General features: G+C 36.4%; 1 protein-coding gene across 1 annotated transcript in view; it reads right to left on the bottom strand.

Moving 5' to 3' along the window:
- COPA (COPI coat complex subunit alpha) overlaps nucleotides 1–18,985 on the bottom strand; it is a 54,440-nt gene that overhangs the window by 35,077 nt on the left and 378 nt on the right. The window contains exons 2-8 of the mRNA XM_054563117.1: nucleotides 15,774–15,887; nucleotides 15,499–15,572; nucleotides 12,016–12,096; nucleotides 11,606–11,682; nucleotides 10,772–10,881; nucleotides 5,611–5,720; nucleotides 3,957–4,056 (exon numbers count right to left, since the gene is read on the bottom strand). Of these exons, the coding sequence (XP_054419092.1) occupies nucleotides 3,957–4,056; nucleotides 5,611–5,720; nucleotides 10,772–10,881; nucleotides 11,606–11,682; nucleotides 12,016–12,096; nucleotides 15,499–15,572; nucleotides 15,774–15,887 (666 nt within the window). The remainder of the gene's footprint in view (nucleotides 1–3,956; nucleotides 4,057–5,610; nucleotides 5,721–10,771; nucleotides 10,882–11,605; nucleotides 11,683–12,015; nucleotides 12,097–15,498; nucleotides 15,573–15,773; nucleotides 15,888–18,985) is intronic.

Raw genomic sequence — 18,985 nt, 5'->3', positions numbered from 1 at the left:
CAGTGTGGTCATTGAATTCAAAATGACTGTGTAGAGCAACAAATCTACATCAAATTTTTTGTTAACCTTGAACATTCCTCTGTGGAAACTATTCAGATGATTCAGAAGGCTGCAGCTATGGACATCCACTGATTGGCAGCTTCATCATGACAATGCACCTACTCATGCATCACATCTGGTACAGAGGTTTTTTGTGAAACATCAAATCACCCAGGTGACTCAGGCTTCCTATAGCCCAGATTTGGCATCCTGTGACTTCTGGCTTTTTCCAAAACTAAAATTGCCTTTAAAATGGAAGATATTTCAGGCTGTTGATGAGATTTAAGAAAATATGACAGGGCAGCTGATGATCACTGGGAGGACTGTGTGAGGTCTCAAGGTGCCTACTTTGAAGGGGACTGAGACATCATTGTCCTAGGTACAATGTTTCTTGTATCTTCTTCAATAAATGTCTCTGTTTTTCACATTGCATGGCTGGATACTTTCTTGTATATGCCATCAAATTCAATAACCTAGAAGAAACAGGTAAGTTCCTAGAAAGATATTTCCTAGACTGAACCATGAAGAACTGGAAAATCTAAACAGACCAATCAACAGTGATGAGATTGATACAACTATCAAAATTCTCCCACAAAATAAAAGTCCAGGACCAGGTGGCTTCACTAGTGAATTGTAGCACACATTAAAAGAAAATTTGACACCTATCTTTCTCAAATTCCTCCAAAAAACTGAAGCAGCAGCAATACTTCCTAACACATTTTATGAGGCCAACATAACCCTGATACCAAAACCTGGCAATAATAACACAAAAAAAACTACAGATGCAAAAATCCTAAACAAAATAGTAGCAAATTGCCCTGGCTAGTGTGGCTCAGTGGACTGAGTGCCAGCCTGCGAACCCAAGGGTTGCTAGTCTGATTCCCAGTCAGGGCACTTGCATAGGTTGCAGGCCAGGCCCCAGTTGGGGGTGTGAGAGGCAACCGATCAATGTGTCTCTCGCACATGAATGTTTCTCTCCCTCTCTTTCTCCCTCCCTTCTCATCTCTAAAAATAAATAAATAAATAAAATCTTAAAAAAAAACAAACAAACCCAAAACCCCAAAACAACTAGCTAATTGAGTATAACAATATATTAAAGAAAACAGCCCGGCTGATGTGGCTCAGTGGATTGAGCACTGTCCTGCAAATCTAAAGGTCACCAGTTTGAATCCTAGTTAAGGCACATGCCTAGGTTGCTGGCCAGGTCCCCAGCTGGGGGCTTGGGAGAAGAAACAGAACAATATCTCTTTCCCTCTCTTTGTCTCTCCCATCCCAACTCTAAAAATACATAATTAAAATGTTTTTTAAAATACATCAGAAAAAAAATAATACATCACAATCAAATGGGGTTCATTCCAGGGGCACAAGGATGACCCAACATATGCAAATAGATCAATGTAATATGGCACATTAATAAAATGAGGGATAAGAATCATATGATTTTATCAATAGATGCAGAAAAAGCATTTGATAAGCTACAACATCCATTTATGATTAAAAGGCTCAATAAAATGGGTATAGAAGGAAAGTACCTCAACATAACAGAGGCCATATATGACAAACCCTCAGCTGATATCATACTCAATGGTGAAAAACTGAAAGCTTTTCCTCTAAAATCAGGAGCAAGACAAGGATGTCCACTCTCACCACTCTTACTCAAAATAGTTCTGGAAGTCCTAGCCAGAGTAATCAGGCAAGAGAAAGAAATAAAAGGCATCTAAATTGGGAAGGAAGAAGTAAAAGTGTCACTTTTTGCAGATAACATAATTCTATATATAGAAAACCCTAAAGACTTCAAAAAACTATTAGAAACAGTAAACAAATACAGTAAATTTTCAGGATAAAAAAAATCAATGTGCAAAAATGCACCACATTCTTATATAATAACAATGAAATTTCAGAAAAAGTAATGAAAAAAACTAATCCTTTTGCAATTGCAACAAAAGACTAAAATACCTAGGAATAAACCTAACCAAGGATGTGAAGGACCTATACTGAAAACCACAAAGCATTATTAAAAGAGATTGAAAAAGACACAATGAAATGGAAAGATATTCCATGTTCATGGATTGGAAGAATCAACATAGTTAAAATGTCCACATTACTGAAAGCAATTCACAGATTTAATGCAATTCCCACCAAAATCCTAATGTCATTTTTTTAAAGAAATGAAAAAAAAATCATCAGATTTGTATGGAATTACAAAAGACCCCAAATAACCACAGCAATCCTGAGAAAAAAGAATGAAGGTGGAGGTATCATAATACTTGACTTCAAATTATACCACAGAGCAATGATAATAAAAACAGCATGGTATTGACAGAAAAACAGAAATACACAGACCAACAGAACAGAACTCTGAGAACCCAGATATAAACTCTCATGTATATGAGCAAATAATTTTTGACAAAGGAGCCCAAAACACATGATTGAGAAAAGAATGTCTCTTCAATAAATGGTTCTGAGAAAACAGGAAAGCCATATGGAATGAGATTAGACTATAGTTTGTCCCCACGTACAAAAATTAATTCCAAATGGATCTAAGACCTAAATATAAGAACTGAAACAATAAATTGCATAGGAGAAGACATAGATACTAAACTTATGGACCTTGGTCTTAGAGAAGATTTTACTAATTTGACCCCACAGGCACAGGCAAAAATAAATGAATGGGACTACATCAAACTAAAAAGCTTCTGTACAGGAGAAAAAAAAGCGGGGGGAGCCAACAAAGCAAAAAGGCAACCAACCAAATGGGAGATGACATTTGCACACAACAGCTCTGACATGGGGTTAATAACCAAAATGTATAAAGAACTCATAGAACTCAACACCAAACAAACAGTCCAGTTAAAAAGGGAGCAGAGGACCTGAACAGACATTTCTCCAAAGAAGACATACAAATGGCCAACAAATATATGAAAAGATGCTCAACTGCACTACCTATAAGGAAAATACAAATCAAAACTGCAATAAGATACCACCTCACACCTTTAGAATGGCTATTATCAACAAGAGAAGTAGTCAGTGTTGGAGAGGTTGTGGAGAAAAAGGAACTCTTATTTACTGATAGTGGACATGTAAACTGGTACAAAAACTATGAAAAACAGTATAGCTCTTTCTTAAAAAAATTAAGAATATAGTTACCATATGACCCAGCAACCTCTCTTCTGGGTACCTACCTGAAAACCGTGAAAACATTTATTTGCAAAGATATACGCGCACCTACATTCACTGCAGCACTATTCACAGTGGCCAAGATATGGAAATAAACAAAGTGTCCTTCTATAGATGATTGAATAAAGAAGATATGGTATGTATATACTATGGGATACTACTCAGCCATAAGAAAATATGAAATACTACCATTTGCGACAACATGGATAGACCTTGAGAGTATGATGCTAAATGAAATTAAGTCAGTCAGCAAAAGCTAAGGAGCATATAATTTCACTCATATGTGGGATATAAAACTGAAACTCATAGACACAAACAGATTGGTGGTTACTAGAGGGAAGGAGGGTAGGGGAGTAGTAAAGGGGTAGGAAGCCAAATACATTGTGATAGAAGGTGATTTGACTTTGGGTGGTGGGCACCCAATGCAATATACAGATCATGTGCCATAGATTCTATACTTGAAGTCTATATAATCCTATTAATCAATGTCACCCCAATAAATTTAATAAAAATAAACATTTGTTGAATTAATGAATTCCTACTCTTCACTGTGTTCATACTCTTCAAAATCAGGATGCCATCACAAGAAAACAGGGAATGAGGGAATTTTTTATGCCCCTTGGGTTAGCACAAACACCTAAGGTAGTAAAATGGGTCACTGAGTCCAGCCTGGCTACTTCACCTTGCTGGCCAGCAGTCACAATTTTTTAATCATGGTGATACCATCACTGTTCACTCACCATTCATGCGCCAGATCTTCACTTGACGGTCATCTGCCCCAGATACAATAAGGGGCATAGTGGGGTGGAAGGCAGCCCAGTTTACTCCACGATCATGACCCTGTGGAGAAGAAGAAGTTCTTCTAAAAAGGTTTTATGTGCATTACTCAAAGAAAGACAATGAACCATGCTCGTAGTTATAAAAAGTGTCTCTGATTTGTACTCTTCATGTGAAAAGACTATACTGCTCTAAGATTTGAACATGAGAGTTACTATGTCAATCTATCCAATATTATCCCCAAATTCTCATGGGAATTCTTCCCCCAAATTCAGCTTTTTTTGCATTTGTGATACATTGCCTTGTTTTGTTACTTGTATATTTATAAATTTTTCCAACTAACTCTAACATCTAAAGAATAAAGACTAGCCCTGACCAGTATGGCTCAGTTGGTTGGGCATCATCTCACAGAGCAAAAGGTCTCTGGCTCAATTCCTGGTCAGGCATATGCCTGGGTTGTGGGCCTGGTTCCCAACTGGATCATGTGCAAGAGGTGGCCAATCGATATTTCTTTCCCTTTCTCCCTCCTTTCCTCTCTCTAAAAATAAGTAAATAAAATCTTAAAAAGAAAAAAAGAATAAAGGCCAATTTTATAACTTAAGAAATTTTCAAAGTGTAGTTGGAATACTCTTGGCTGATCATCAAGATCCTTTTAGGAAATCTGCAAGGTCAAAATTATTTTCCTAATTATTTGCCTCTTTATCGTATTTTCTCCTAAGTGTACAGTTTCCCAGAGGCTACATGGCATGTGATGTCATTACTTTGATGGCTAATGCAATGTGAACTTACATATTTTATATTTTAAAAGTTTCTAGTTTTAATTTCAAATTACGGTAAAAATTGACAGCTATAACCCACATAACAAAAACCCTTTGGGGTCAATAAGTTTTAAGAACATAAAGAGGTCCTCAGACCACAAAGTTTAAGTACTACTTATTTTTAAGATATATTATACCCTATTTATATAGTAATACTCTGTATTGTGATATAATCATAGATAAGGCAGTTTCAAATTAGCAATATTTTTGAGAATATCGTGTGACAAAAAGCACGTGGGTTTTGGAGTCACCCAAGTTGAAATCTATTTATTAGACACCTGTGGATTTTGGTAAACTGCTTAATTTTTCTAAATCCCGATTTTTTAATCTCATTTCAGCAAGATAAGGTTAACAATGTCTCCTTCAATGGATAACTGTGAAGATTAGTCTTTTAAAATCTATTTTCTATCTTATGTTTTTGCATTTTTCCACTGTGCCTGCAAGTTACTTACACATGGTTGGTTCTCAGTAACTTTGATTAAATCCCCCTTTGTTCCCCTCAATCCCCCTTACAATAGTCTTGAGAATGGGCTCTGCTTTGGGATGGTGATGGAGCCTATGGCAGCTCACTCCTTCTCTTCTATTTGTATAAGGTAACATGACTCTCCCTTAGGTTGCACATAAGCTTCATTTCAGTTGGCTCACCCACTATTCTATTTCCAGTGTCTCAAAACAGTGCCTAGCACTTAATTAAGAACTGCATAAATCATTATTGAAAGAATGAACACTTGAATGATATACTGTCACTGTTTCCCTGAAGAAGTGCCCATAATCAGCTCATGGCTGTAAAGACAAGTACCTCTAGAACATGTTTCACCACTGCATCCGTAGTTCCAAACAGATCAACCCCAGTTATTCCTCTCACATCCGACTCCACTGCGCCAGGGGACAAGTTTTTTTTCCTTAGACCTTTGAAGGAGTAAGGAATGGGATGAAAGATGTAAGCACGTTACCAAAAAGAGCACAGTAACAGAAGTGCAGAAAGGTACAGTTGATAGACTAACATTAAAGGGAGAAAGAAATTTACAGACTCCCATCTATTTCTTTCTAAAAATGTTCAAAATATTGAAGAATGGGTACATTCACTACATTTTCTTCTGCTCCCTTAACACTTAATAGACTCACTGCTGAGATTTCTCATTAGAAGACAATCCAAACTTCTAACACAGCTAACTTCTTCAACAAACCTCCCTTCAAGAGGTAAATATTCAATTTCCACTTTACCACTTATAATTTTATGAAATCTATTGCAACATTTTTTCCATCATCTCAAAGAGTTTTCAAAGAAGAGGCATTTGGGGAGAACACAGCTCAGTGTTTCTCAAATTGGGAGCTTTTAGGTAACTCATAAGGAAGTTCCAAAGGAGTTAAGGAAACTAGGCCTATTAAACATAAAACAGCTATATGGTCAAAGATACTGTAAAACTATAAACTATGCAAAAACTGTACTCATGTTTCTACTTGACTGTTGGGCAGGGGGCAAAATAATTCAATATGTCATGTCCCATTGAGCCCTTGCTTAAGACTGGTGATAGATCTGAATATATGTACTTTGTCATTAAAACTTCTGGAGGCTAGTTTCACCGGGAGGAATTAGCCCATAGTTTGAAAACAATGGAAAAAAGACACCAGGATAAGAAGGGTGTTATTTGCAGCCATAAAAAAGAATGAAATCATGCTATCTTCAACAACATGGACGGACCTAGAGGGTATTGTACTCAGTGAAATAAGTCAGAAAGAAAAAAGCAAATGCAGTGTGATTTCACTTAAATGTGAAATCTGAAAAACAAAATAAATGAACAAGCAGAACAGAAACAGACTCATAGATACAGAGAACATTTTGATGGTTGCCAAATGGGAGGGGTTTTAGGGGAATGGGTAGAAAAGGTGAAGAGAGTAAGAGGTACAAACTGGTAGCTACAGAATGGTCATGGGGATGTAAAGCACTGCACAGAAAAATATAGTCAATAACACTTTAATAACTATGTATGGTCTCAGATGGCTACTAGATTTACTGGGATGATCACTTAATATGTTACAGAAATGTCTAATGACTGCGTTGTACACCTGAAACTGTAATTGAAAAATAAAAAAAAAAATATAAAAAAGAAAAAAAAAGTCTTATTTTTATAGGACCCAAATTTATGGCAAAAATCACACTTATCTGTAAAAGCTATTTGTGCTCTATATTCAGAACAAAAATATAACAATATTATTACCTTACATTTGAAAAGAACTTTGTGGCTTTCAAAGCATTCTAACATATGTTCTGTGATTGGATCCTGCTAACAACCTTTGGAACAGGCAAGCTGGCATAATTATACCAGTTTATGAATAAGGTAATAGAATGGGACTCAATTCCTATCTTTTGATGTAACTTGTGGTGGGCGGGGAGAGAAAAATGGAACTACCTTGTATTTGTAAAATATAAACCAAGTATCTATAATGGGGGGGGGGAGAGCTATCATTGAAAATAAAACCTAAATAGTTTTAAGCCTAAATTTTGGCATCCATAGGAAAATATAAACATTTAAGTTTAATAATAACATTTATCTTCATTGTATTAGAATTATAATCTCTCTTCTAGTATAGTGGCATATAAACATTAGCATTGGAGAAGCAAGTTTAATTGGAGAATTAAAAGGACACAACAGTTTTAATTATCTTGTCCCTTGTCCAAGATGACCATTTAGCCAACAGGTAGAAAGAAATAAAGCCAATGTTTAAAAAAAACAAAAAACACTCGCCCAAAACTTCATAAAAACGTTATCACAGGGGTGCGTCCTTTCACTTATTTCACTTGTCCCTTTAATGGGATCTGTCAACATTTTCTGAGACAGGTGTGAAGAACTTCACCTTCAATAAGCCTCAGCAAACACATTAAAAGGGAAAGCTGTATGACAGAATGGAAGGCTTTGTTGTACTTGCTTGTAACGATCCAGAGAAGAGGAAGGGCAAATACAGACAGATGAATCGACAGGCAGTGAAAAGATACTAAGGGAAGAAATATTTGAGCCTTCAACAAGTCACTCACTAGGAATGAATGACAGATGGAAAATTTCTACAGCATCTACTCAAATCCAGGGGGAGGAGAAGACACTCTCAGAATGGACCTGTTCGATGTACACCTCCAAGTGAGGACCAGGGGAAATAGTAAGAAAAGAGAGAGGGATGAGAACAGAATTTGGCAGCAAATTAATACTTTTTTGGTAGTCACTGCAAAGATTAAACCTGAATTTCATGGGTTTGATATGCAAAGTTGTAAGCACATTAAGATAATTTCAGTTTACTTGGAAGTTTAAGATAAAAAACAACCTATCTTCTATATATCTCTATCTAGATTGTAAATATATTTTGCCAGGCTAACAAAAAGGATTCAGGTTAAGCTAAGACCCATGGGGCTCAATCCTTATGTGAGAGGTATCAAGAAGACAGGTGTCCTTTTAAAGATCTGTTTTCTTATTGTTTACCTGGCTCAGAATGGCCCCTTTCAGACACTCAAAAAAAAAAAAAATTAGAATTTTGAACAGTACTCTAAATGTGAGGGTATTCATTTTCTGATTCAGAACTAATGTTTCCTCTCCTGGAAATATCAGCTCCGGTCCCTAACAGACCTAAACGTTCATTCCTCTTCCTGTGGTCAGACTTATTGGAACTCAGACAAAAATAACTGCTAAAAGAAGTGTTTTATTTCTAGAAAAGGAAAAAATAAACATAAAAGTCTAACCCAAAAGCTTCTTTCATTTGGTTAATACCAAAGCATCTCCTTCTACTCTGGGTGAGGGGTTTTAGAAATCAGGAGTTTTGACTAGAGAAAAACAATTAGAAATGGCAATGAGAGTATTAACATCAGTACAGCAGTTAGCATAAAAATTTTCAGTATCAGATACTAAATAGAGTAATTGCAATGTTATTATATAGTAATCCATGCACTTCACACATTCAAGGACAAGTATAAACCTCAACTGAGGTCACACTCTCTCTTCTTTTCTCTAATAAGGACCTTAATTCTAATGCAAAAATGTTCTTCAGCCTACAAAAGAGAAAAGGATTTCTTGCCTTGAGCATTTCATGATCACTAATGAGAATCCATCTACCTAATTGCCCCAGATTGCATTAGCTAAGCCACAGGGAAACCACTGCGCCAGTAACAGGTGGCATAAACTCTAAGAGCAGAACACTGTAAGACCCTTCTCAACTCAGTGCACTAGGAAAGAATTAAGCCTTAATGGCCAAAGTATCAATTTATGCATGTAACAAATTAACTTCTTTATGATCTAGAATGGCATTAGCTGTATACCATTCTTAGAAGAACTGAGAAAATAGTAACTCAAAGCATTTCAAAGCATTTCAAAGATAGTTTTCATTATCTCCCAGAACCACAGATAGGAAAGGCTATTTTAAATATTGTAACTACCCCCAACCAACTGGAACAGCATACACCAGGATCCAACCCCGTCAGGCTCCTATGTCCTGAGACAGAGAGGGTGCTTTGAATGTGCACATAGTGAAAACCCATGGAAAGTCATAGCTAGGTTACTGGGAGGGTGAATAATAAGCTCCCTGGTACTAGCAGTGAGGAGACGGCAGAGGCTCACAGAACCTGTGCCTAACTCCTTCTGCTGGCATGGCTGGTGAACATCTGAGTGTACTTCAAAACACCTAGCCAGTCACAAAAAACTGCAACGGCAAATGCCCTAGCTGAAGATTGTCCAACTGTTCTATCTCCAGTACAATCTTGTTTATACCACTCCCTTCTAATTTGGAACCTTTGAAAACCAGACACGCCTCATGATCTTGGGGTTCTATTCTCCAACTGTCCTTATCTTCCCTAGGGCTTTGTTTCTGTGCTATGCAAATCTTAAAGAACAGCTATCACAACATTCCAAATGCTGCACTCAGAAATTCAAATTTTAAATTTGCTGTTTAAATTGGCTTGTTGGAACAGCAACTACCATACTACCCCAGCCCACCAAGCCACAAGAGTTGAGAAGATATCATCTTGGCCATACAATAGAGAAGGGTGACTCCTTTATTACCAAAAAAGAACCAGGCAAGACCTATTAAGGGGCCTTCCTTTTACAGAATGAAAACACTGTTTTGTAGTCTAGCCATGGACCTTTCAAAGAACCTAATTTCCAAGAATTTCTAAGGCAACAAACAGAAATAATATAGCAAATGATAAGTAAACTTAACTGGGCAGAGAACAATGGTATTTAGAGTTTCATTTCCCTATTCCGACTTTCAGCAAAGCACTTTCATTTATCCATCCTGTCGATCTCATAGCTACAGTCTTTTCTCTGCATTTAAATTTTCTGGTTAGCAACCTGTCACATCTTCGTACAGCACTAAACATTTCAATAGTATCACAAAATCAAGATATATAAACTATGCAAGAAGGGATTAGCCCAACTATCTAAAATCTATAAATTATTTTAACTTCTGGTCCCACAAGCCTGTTCTAATATTAAAAGGTATTCTGGACATACCACCCCCTATCCCACCTCCCCATGCTCCTTAAACTAGAAGAAATATAAAAGACTTTTCCTATTTCTAAATGAGGTTATAGAATCCAAGAGTTCTGTTTCCCTGTACTAATTTATTCCCCAAGTTTGTTTCTGTCAAAGATTTAAAAAAAATTTTAGTATAAAGTTTAATTCTTAATCAGATACTGCCAATGGTATACAGATTTTAAGTAAAACTGGTCTAACTTTTTAAAAAGTCCAACTTTCTTCAAATTAAATAAATTTCCTGAGCAACCACTTTTCTTAGGAAACACCTCTACCTGAAGAACTACCAAAGCAGATTTGACAACCTCAGAAACAAAGATGTTATTATATGAGAAAAGAATATTCTAAATTTTCCTGTTTCAAGCTAAGTACGTTCACTGTTTCAAGCAATTGCAATTGCAGTTTTGCGCCAGACATGACTAGGCTTTCCCCTGAACTTGGGCAGCTCACCGGAAATATCCCAAACACGCACAGTCTGGTCCAGGCTGGCTGATACAACCAGGTCTTCGGAGGGGTGGAACTGAGCACACATTACATAATGGTTGTGCCCCGTTAAAACACTGCAAGAATAAAAAAAGAAAGACAATATCAAATTAGAGGCAGGAATAGGCAGACTACTACACACTAAATACCATTCTCCATAGTCAACAGATGCAAATACAATCACACTTTTTTTGAGGCAAAGACAAGTCATCCTAACAATTCAAAACTAACAATAATAAACAAGGTCAGCTGTTTTAACAATAGCTCTCTTCCTACTTCTAATGCTTTAGTATTTAATATTATTGATTTCAGGAGAACTCAGATGGCACAGTTATGCTCTTAAAGACATATTAAAATAGCAAAATAAATAGAATATTAGTAATTCTTACTGGAAACTATCTGTTAAATTTTAATGGAATATCCCTCTTAAGGGACAACATTTTAAATGGTCCTTACATCTTCATGGAAAGCTCAAGGCCAAACACAAGGCAAGACAAAGGTCTAGACCCAGACTCAGGTTTCACAAGAACAGAACTGAAAACAAGCTAAAGGTTTTGTTCGAAAAGCTTAGCTATATGACCTCTTTTCTCTGGTAAGAAATGATCAGAAAATCCAGTTTCATACATTACTTACAAGATTACTTCTATACTTATCATTTTGTACATAAAAGCATCTTACAAATACAATCAGTAATTAATCATCAGACACTATCCATTAGGGGAGGGAGATGATTATTCTGAAGAGAAGTTGATTATAAGGAAGAATGAAAACACTTTTTGAGCCCTCTGATTCTTGGTTTACCAGACACAGGTTCTAGACTGCCAGTTCCACACTCGGATGGTCTGATCATCTGAGGCACTGAGAATCCAAGGATATTCCTGAAAGATATTCCAAATAAAGGGTTTGAACACTAAACAAACGTGTTCTTTTAGACTCCTGTAACCACTTCTCTCCTTGGAAGGAACATCCCATTGTCTAACATCTCAGCTATATTAACAAAAGGAATGCTGCTTCTGATTTAATTCAATATAACACTCAATGCGTTCTTTTACACAAGGAAACAAAGCAGGAAGGTCAACACCACAGAGATCTTAGAAAAGTCACTCCAATGACATAGTTCTGTTATCAACGTATGGTTTCTTGAGGAACAAGATGATTCCTACAGAGAAACTGCAGAAAGCTCTATAACCAAAGGCACCAAGGCTACTTACATGATGAAAAAAAGTGGTACGTATGTAGTCTAAGTGCCCTAGCAATGTGAAGAGACAGCGCCGAAGCTTGTAATTCCAAACCTGCAAAGAGAGAAATACAGCTAAGGAATAGGACCTAAGGATTTTGAGCCTCCAAGTTTGGATTTATATTTGGGCATTTCTAAACAGGTGGTAACCCTGACAGAGAATCTTGTTTAAAGCTGAAGGGGAAAAAACCAAATAACCTGCGGGAAAGAAAAAAAGGCAAGGCTAGAGAAAACCTAAAGCTAAAACTATGGAAAGGTTTTTCTTTGGGAAGAGATTATCTCTATTTAATAACTTGAGACAAGGTGCTTATTCAGGCTTAACTTGAAGCTCTTCTTTCTACTGCATAATTGTTCTCAGCTTTAACACAGGTCCCTTAGTGCTTTACTGATCACCTTAGTTCAGGGTAAAAAGAAAAGTAGGACAAATACCATAACTCCAGAGGAAACAATAATGTAACATATGGCATCATCCTTTCTTAAACTCTTAACGTGGGAGCAAATGATGCCAAAACATTCATGATCTGTACTCATCTACCATTCAAACAGACTTTAACACATTGCTATGGAAAATATCACATTGCTCAAAGTAGAGAAATATCATATTCAGATATAAAGTTGACTTTACTACCAAAGTTCCAGGCATCAATGGGCACAAGGGAAGAAGACATTAAAATCAGGACCATAAATGTAAGAAAGCTCATGCTGCCCCTCTAAAAGCCCCCCAAAAAAGTATAAAAATGAGAGGTCAGGTGCTTTTTTTTTATTTTTAAACATTTAATATTTATTTATATTCTCTCTTGGCCAGCTTGTTACTACTTTCTTTTAACTTAAAATTTAAAAAAAAAATTTTTTTTAATTAAAATTCAAACAACCCAAAAGAATGATTGTCCTAACAGGAATATAAACTCCCTAAAGACAGGGTCCTTGTCTATCATGCTCAACACTTTACCTCAAGCACATACAATAGCTAACACTTACTAGATGCTCAATATGCATGTATAGGATTGAGAAAAGGTAAATAATGTGAAAAGTAGAAGTGTCCCAAGACCTTCACCTTCATCTGTTGAATCATCTATAAATATACATGTACACAGCAGAGTTGGAGTTTCACACAAAAGTTTAGGTCATACTACAAATACTACTCTGTAACTACACTTTTTTTTTTTTCATTACAGAGTTCAGCGTTTTCAACCTTCACATATCTAGCTTCAAACTGCCTTGGCTCCTTTATAGTCCTCTATCAAACTCCAGAACTCTGAATCCTTAAAGATCTATATGGTTTGTAGACTCTGACCATTTGCTGAGCTTTTATCTCAATCTTTATAAATCTGGATATAGCAAATGATATAATGATCCATAAACATGACTTTTTTAGATAATGCTCCTTTCATCAGAGAAATATAAATTAAAACTACAGCATGATAGTACTATATACACCTGCTAGCAAAGACAAATTCCTTTATTTCATAAGTTTTATGAGATATAACTCAAATCCCATACAATTTATCCATTTAAAGTGTAGAATTAAATGGTTTTTAATACATTCATAGTTATGAACCATCACCACAATCAATTTTAGGACAATTTATCACCACTGCCCCAAAAACTATACCCATTAGCAGTCACTCCCCATTTTTCCGCTAACCATTGCCCCCACTAAACACAGACAATCACTAATGTACTTTCTGCTTTATAAATTTGTTTGTATTGGACATTTTACATAAGTGAAAGATAACTCCCTTTTTAAAAATATTGTTTTGGAAAAAGTTTTTGTGGAAGTAACCAGAGCAAATTTTGCTTTAAAAAAAGTTGTTTTTTTTTAATTAAAAATAAAAACCAGGTTCGAAGTCTCTGGCTCAAGCTTTTGCTTTTATCACAGTCAGGCTTCTTCAAAGAATTGCCTAGATTCTCTCACTGCTTCTAAGTGCTACTAAGATCACTAATGCCCTGCTAAATAAGCAATCCAAAGGTTACTTGGTCTTTATCTTATTCTGACATTAAAGTGCTACTAAGATCACTAATGCCCTGCTAAATAAGTAATCCAAAGGTTACATGGTCTTTATCTTATTCTGACCACTTTTTCCTTCAAAATACTCTGTCCTTCCTTGGTATCCAAGAGGCCTCTGCTTCTCCCTCAATTCATCTCCAACCCCTCAAATCAGTCTACACTAACTCTGCTTACTCTATCTTTTAAATGGGTTTGTTTTCTCGTCCAACATAATTCCTGAGTGGTATGTTCTATTTCTGCTTTGGTGCCCTTTTTCATGATGACAACTCCCAAATATATCTCCAGTGCAGACATATCTCCACTAGACTGTACTTTAGGTACCTCAAACACACTGGGGCCCAGATAGTATTCTTTACACATCTATGTCCTTCCCTTCAACCATGTGAGCACACAATGAGAAGTTAGCAGTCTGCTACCCAGAAAAGGACCTTTATCAAACCCCAACCATGCTGACACCCTGATCTTGGATCTCCAGCCTCCAGAACTTTGACAATTAATTTTCTATTTATAATCCATGCAGTGTGTGGTATTTTGTGATAGTAGCCCAAACAGAATGAGATACCATCCTCCTCTACCTCAGAAAATTATACTTTCTGTTATATTTCCTTTCTTAGTTAATGGTACCCCTTCTACCCAGTGACCTAAACAGAAACCTGATATAAATAGAGTAATCTCATTTACTTTCCCTTACCATCCCTCCAACATCCATGTAACAGACTTACTGACTCATTTCCTTGAGTGTTTACATTGATCCTTCTCTCTACTTGGAACGCTATTGCCTAAGCTCGGGCTTTGCTCATCTTTCATATGGACTTCAATAGTTTCCTAACTGGCATCTCTGCCTCCAGTCTTGCCCAATTCATCCAATCTTTTCATTATTCTACAACCAAATAATCTTTTTTAAAAATGTGTCATTCTTCTATTTAAGTCCCTTTAATGGCTCCTTGTTATCTGTATAACATCCAAACTGCTGAATGCTGCAAACTCCACAATCACTTTCCATTAAAGTGCTAAGATCACTCCTTTCTCTCACCTTTTCTCCAGATTTTATCCACCCAAAACAAATTATAGTTTCTCAAATGTATCCAACTATGTCCTGCCTTTTTTGTCTCTGTACGTGAATTGCCCTTCCCTATTTTACTTCTGTTATCCCTCTATTATATTACTCACTAAAATGTACAGCTATTATTTGGGTATATATTTATCTATTCTATTAGAATAAAAACTCGTTAAGATCAGAGATCATTTCTTATTTATTTTTGAATTCACAAAAAAATAAAACAGTGTGTGGTACACAGTAAGCATACAATAAATGTTGCTCTGGATAACGTTGTCAAAAACATGAGCTCCGTATGAGTAAAATGTACTACTGCTTTTTTATTCCCTTCCACAATTCCCAAACCCCACACTCTCTGTCCTTTACTTCCAGTAATGACTGACCCTCTGTACCTTAATCTTATAGTCATCTCCTCCAGAGACAAACAGTGGCTGCTGCTTATGGAAGTCAATGCCTCGGACTGGACCTGGGGAAGAAGGCAGGAAATATATGTTAAAGGGAGTTACGCTTCCTAATCTCCATGGTGATTCTTATTCAGGATTTTTCTGTTCTGTCCCCTCCACATTTTTTAATCCTAAAGGAATTAATGTTAAACCAGGCTTAAACTATTCAGAAATCAAACAAAATACTTAAATATTTAACTTCCTCCTAGAAACTATTATCTTACCATCATGTTCATCAAACTTGTCAATGAGGGTGCACATCCGATAGTCCCATAACTGGATGACCCCATTGTGTAAACTGGTCAGGATCCAGGGTCTTTTGGGGTGAAAACTGAGCCCTGGGTGGGGGAAAAACAGAGAACGATCCAGTGAGCTAAGTAAGCCCCACAACCTCACTTCCTGACAATTCTGATAAGAAGGAACAGCTTAGGGTAATTCTAGGTTCATTTATTCATTCGCTTGATGCTAGACTTTGTGAATTTATGTTATTAGGTGCTAGATTTTTGTTATATTCCTTTAAATATTGTTGGGCTTTGTTTTAGAATGCAGTTAAGTTACTTGGAATCAGTTGATCCTTCTGAGGCTTGCTTTTAAGTTTTGTTAGGGTGGGTCCATCGCAGCCTTTACTGTAGGTCTAATTTGGCACTACTGTCAAGGCAATACCCTACTGAGGTCTCTGTATGATGCCCTGTATGAAGGAGGCCGTTCTATTCTGGCTAGTAGAAACATGAATTATGCCCAGCCCTATGGGAACTCCAGGGAGTATTCTGCTTTCTTTTCTCCTGTGGTTCTATTCCAGTCTTTGGGCCCTTCCCTCAAGTAATTAGTACTCAGAGACCTGACAAGATTCCCTACAGAACTTCCAGTTTTCTCTGAGCACCTCCCTCTTCTCTGGTAGTCTGCCCAGCCAATTCTAGCTGTCTTGGCTCCCCTGAGCTCTAAACTCTATCTTCCTCAGTGAGACTACAAGGCTCTTCTCCCCTCCCTCTACTGCAGCCTGAAAACTCTCTCCAGGTAGTAAGCTAAAAACAATCATAGGGCTCTTCTTGTTTATTTCTGTTCTCTCAAGAATGACTTTCCTGCAGTGCCTGTCATCCAAAGTCTGCAATCCTTTGTTTTATACATTTTATTCAGTTATGCAGCTGTTTAAGGTGGGAAAGTAAATCTGGCCTCTATTACTCCATCATGACTGGAAATGGAAGTTGAAGGAATGCCATATTTTGCCATGTATAATGCGTACTTTCTTTGCCCAAATTTTTGAAGGAAAAATAAGGATGAGCATTATACATGGGTACCACTGATTCCCTATCTATATGTTTTGAATTCTTTTATTTATGCTTATGCATTAAAAGTGTAACTCTAGAAAGCAATGACAATATCCATATGCAAAATAGTAGCCTGGAATATAATAATCAGTCGTATTATTTGCTACATAAAATTTCTTGTACCATAATACTTTAAAAAATAAACGCTAAAATTCTTTTATAATACAAAAAACAATTATCTAAATATAAAGAAATAAAAAATTGAATTAAAAAAGTTAAAACAAGATTTTTTTCCTGAAAGTTTGGACCAAAAACATGGGTGTGCATTATACCCAGGAGCGCATTATACACAGCCAAATAAGCTACCAACTGCTAACAGTTTGGAGTGTATCCTTTCAAATTTTTAATGTAGACTATATCACTTTACAAAAATGGAGCTAACAATATTTTCCTGCAAGATTTTATTATTTAAGTATAAGTCATAGATCTCATTACATCTAAGTGTTACATGTAAACAAAACCTCATTATTTTTAACAACTGCAAGGTACAAATGTACCATCTTAAAATTATTCTAACATGCATTAAAGCTTTTTCCCCTAACTTTTATCTACCAGAAAAAAGGGCCAAATTGAGATACTTCTACTTATACAGCCTATTTGCATTATTACTGCTTTAGGCTAAAGACCTGGAAGTGGGATTGCTCAGAACAGGGTTTGTGCATTTAATGTTTTGGCAGATACTATTTGACTGCAAAATGATTGTATAAATACACAGTCATTTTCTAAAGGTACCCATTTTGCACATGTTGGTCAATACGGGATATTATCAGTTACTTATTTTGTTTGTTTTACTAATCTAAGGCCATAAAATAAAGGTATTCTCACTTTCTTTTTCTTTTCTATATTTCTTTCATTACTAGTGAGGTGCATAATATTTTTGTTTTATTTCTTTTTTAAACTTTATCAAGATTTAATGTTCTCTTTTTAAAATTAGTTTACATTCAATATTATTTTGTTACTTGTATATGTACAACAAAGTGTATAATGTCTTCACTTATTTATTGAACATTTCTTGTTTTAAGTTGTCTATTTTTCCATTAGCTGGTTGACTTTTTACCTTTATGGAATACTTATTAATGGATATTAACTATCAAATATTCTGAAATCTTTTTCCCCCCACTTTCCCTCTCTCTCTACTGCCCAATAAAAAATTTCGAGCAGAAGAGAAAATACAAGGATTATAGAAATCCATTTCAACTATCCAACAATTCTTAATGGTACTCATCATGATCACATTCCCACAAGACTTGGAAATTGTTCAGAATCTATTCTCACATTAAAAAATGACCTCTAGTTTTTGAGTCTGAGTCCGTGCCAGGCACTTAATAAGCATGTTTCATATATTTTCTCATTTTAATAGAGAATGTTAATTATTCATGTTTTACAGATGAGGAAAGAGAGATTTACAAATGTTAAGTGGCCCAAGGTCATACTCCTTGGTAAATGGGTATTTTGGCATTCCAAAGCAAGCCCACTGATTCCAAAGGCCAAGTTCCTAACCACTTCGCTATGATGCATCTTACTAAATATTTAAGACACATATTTTTTCCCAATTTCTTAATACCTTACTCTTCTGCCTTTTCTATTCTAACACTCTAAGAGACTACTCCTACGATTTCAGTCATCTGCCCTCCACCACAACCACTGATACTCAAGCTCTGGGTATGCCATATTCAGGAAATAAAGATGCCTAGTTAAATTTGAATTTCAGGTAAACCATGAACAATACCCAAAAATTATTCATGGTTTATCTGAAATTCAAATATAACTGGGCGTCCGGGCAACGTTATCAGGCTCAGACTTTACCGGGGTTACAGGTCTATATGCCCTGTTTCCAAGTATGAAATAAAGGCCAGTGGAGGCACTCGATGTTGATCTGGTGCAGCCAGAGCCTCCTTAAGTGAGGCAGCCACTGCTCATCACCGAAAAAGCTACTGATTTGGCTACCAATGGCAGAGGTTGAGACTCAGTCCTCTGGAACACTCCCTACAAGACGGTCGTCAAAAGCCAACACAGGGCCGTTGGGAGCGGAACACACAACATAGGTGAGGAGGAGGGGAACGGAAAGAATAGGGAACGGGCCTAAGGGATCTCCTCAAGTATGAGAATCA

This window comes from Pteronotus mesoamericanus, unplaced genomic scaffold, assembly GCF_021234165.1.
Source record: "Pteronotus mesoamericanus isolate MK-2021 breed Mesoamerican mustached bat unplaced genomic scaffold, CSHL_Meso_final scaffold_705, whole genome shotgun sequence".
NCBI lineage: Eukaryota > Metazoa > Chordata > Mammalia > Chiroptera > Mormoopidae > Pteronotus > Pteronotus mesoamericanus.
This window is presented reverse-complemented; position numbering and strand designations above follow the sequence as displayed.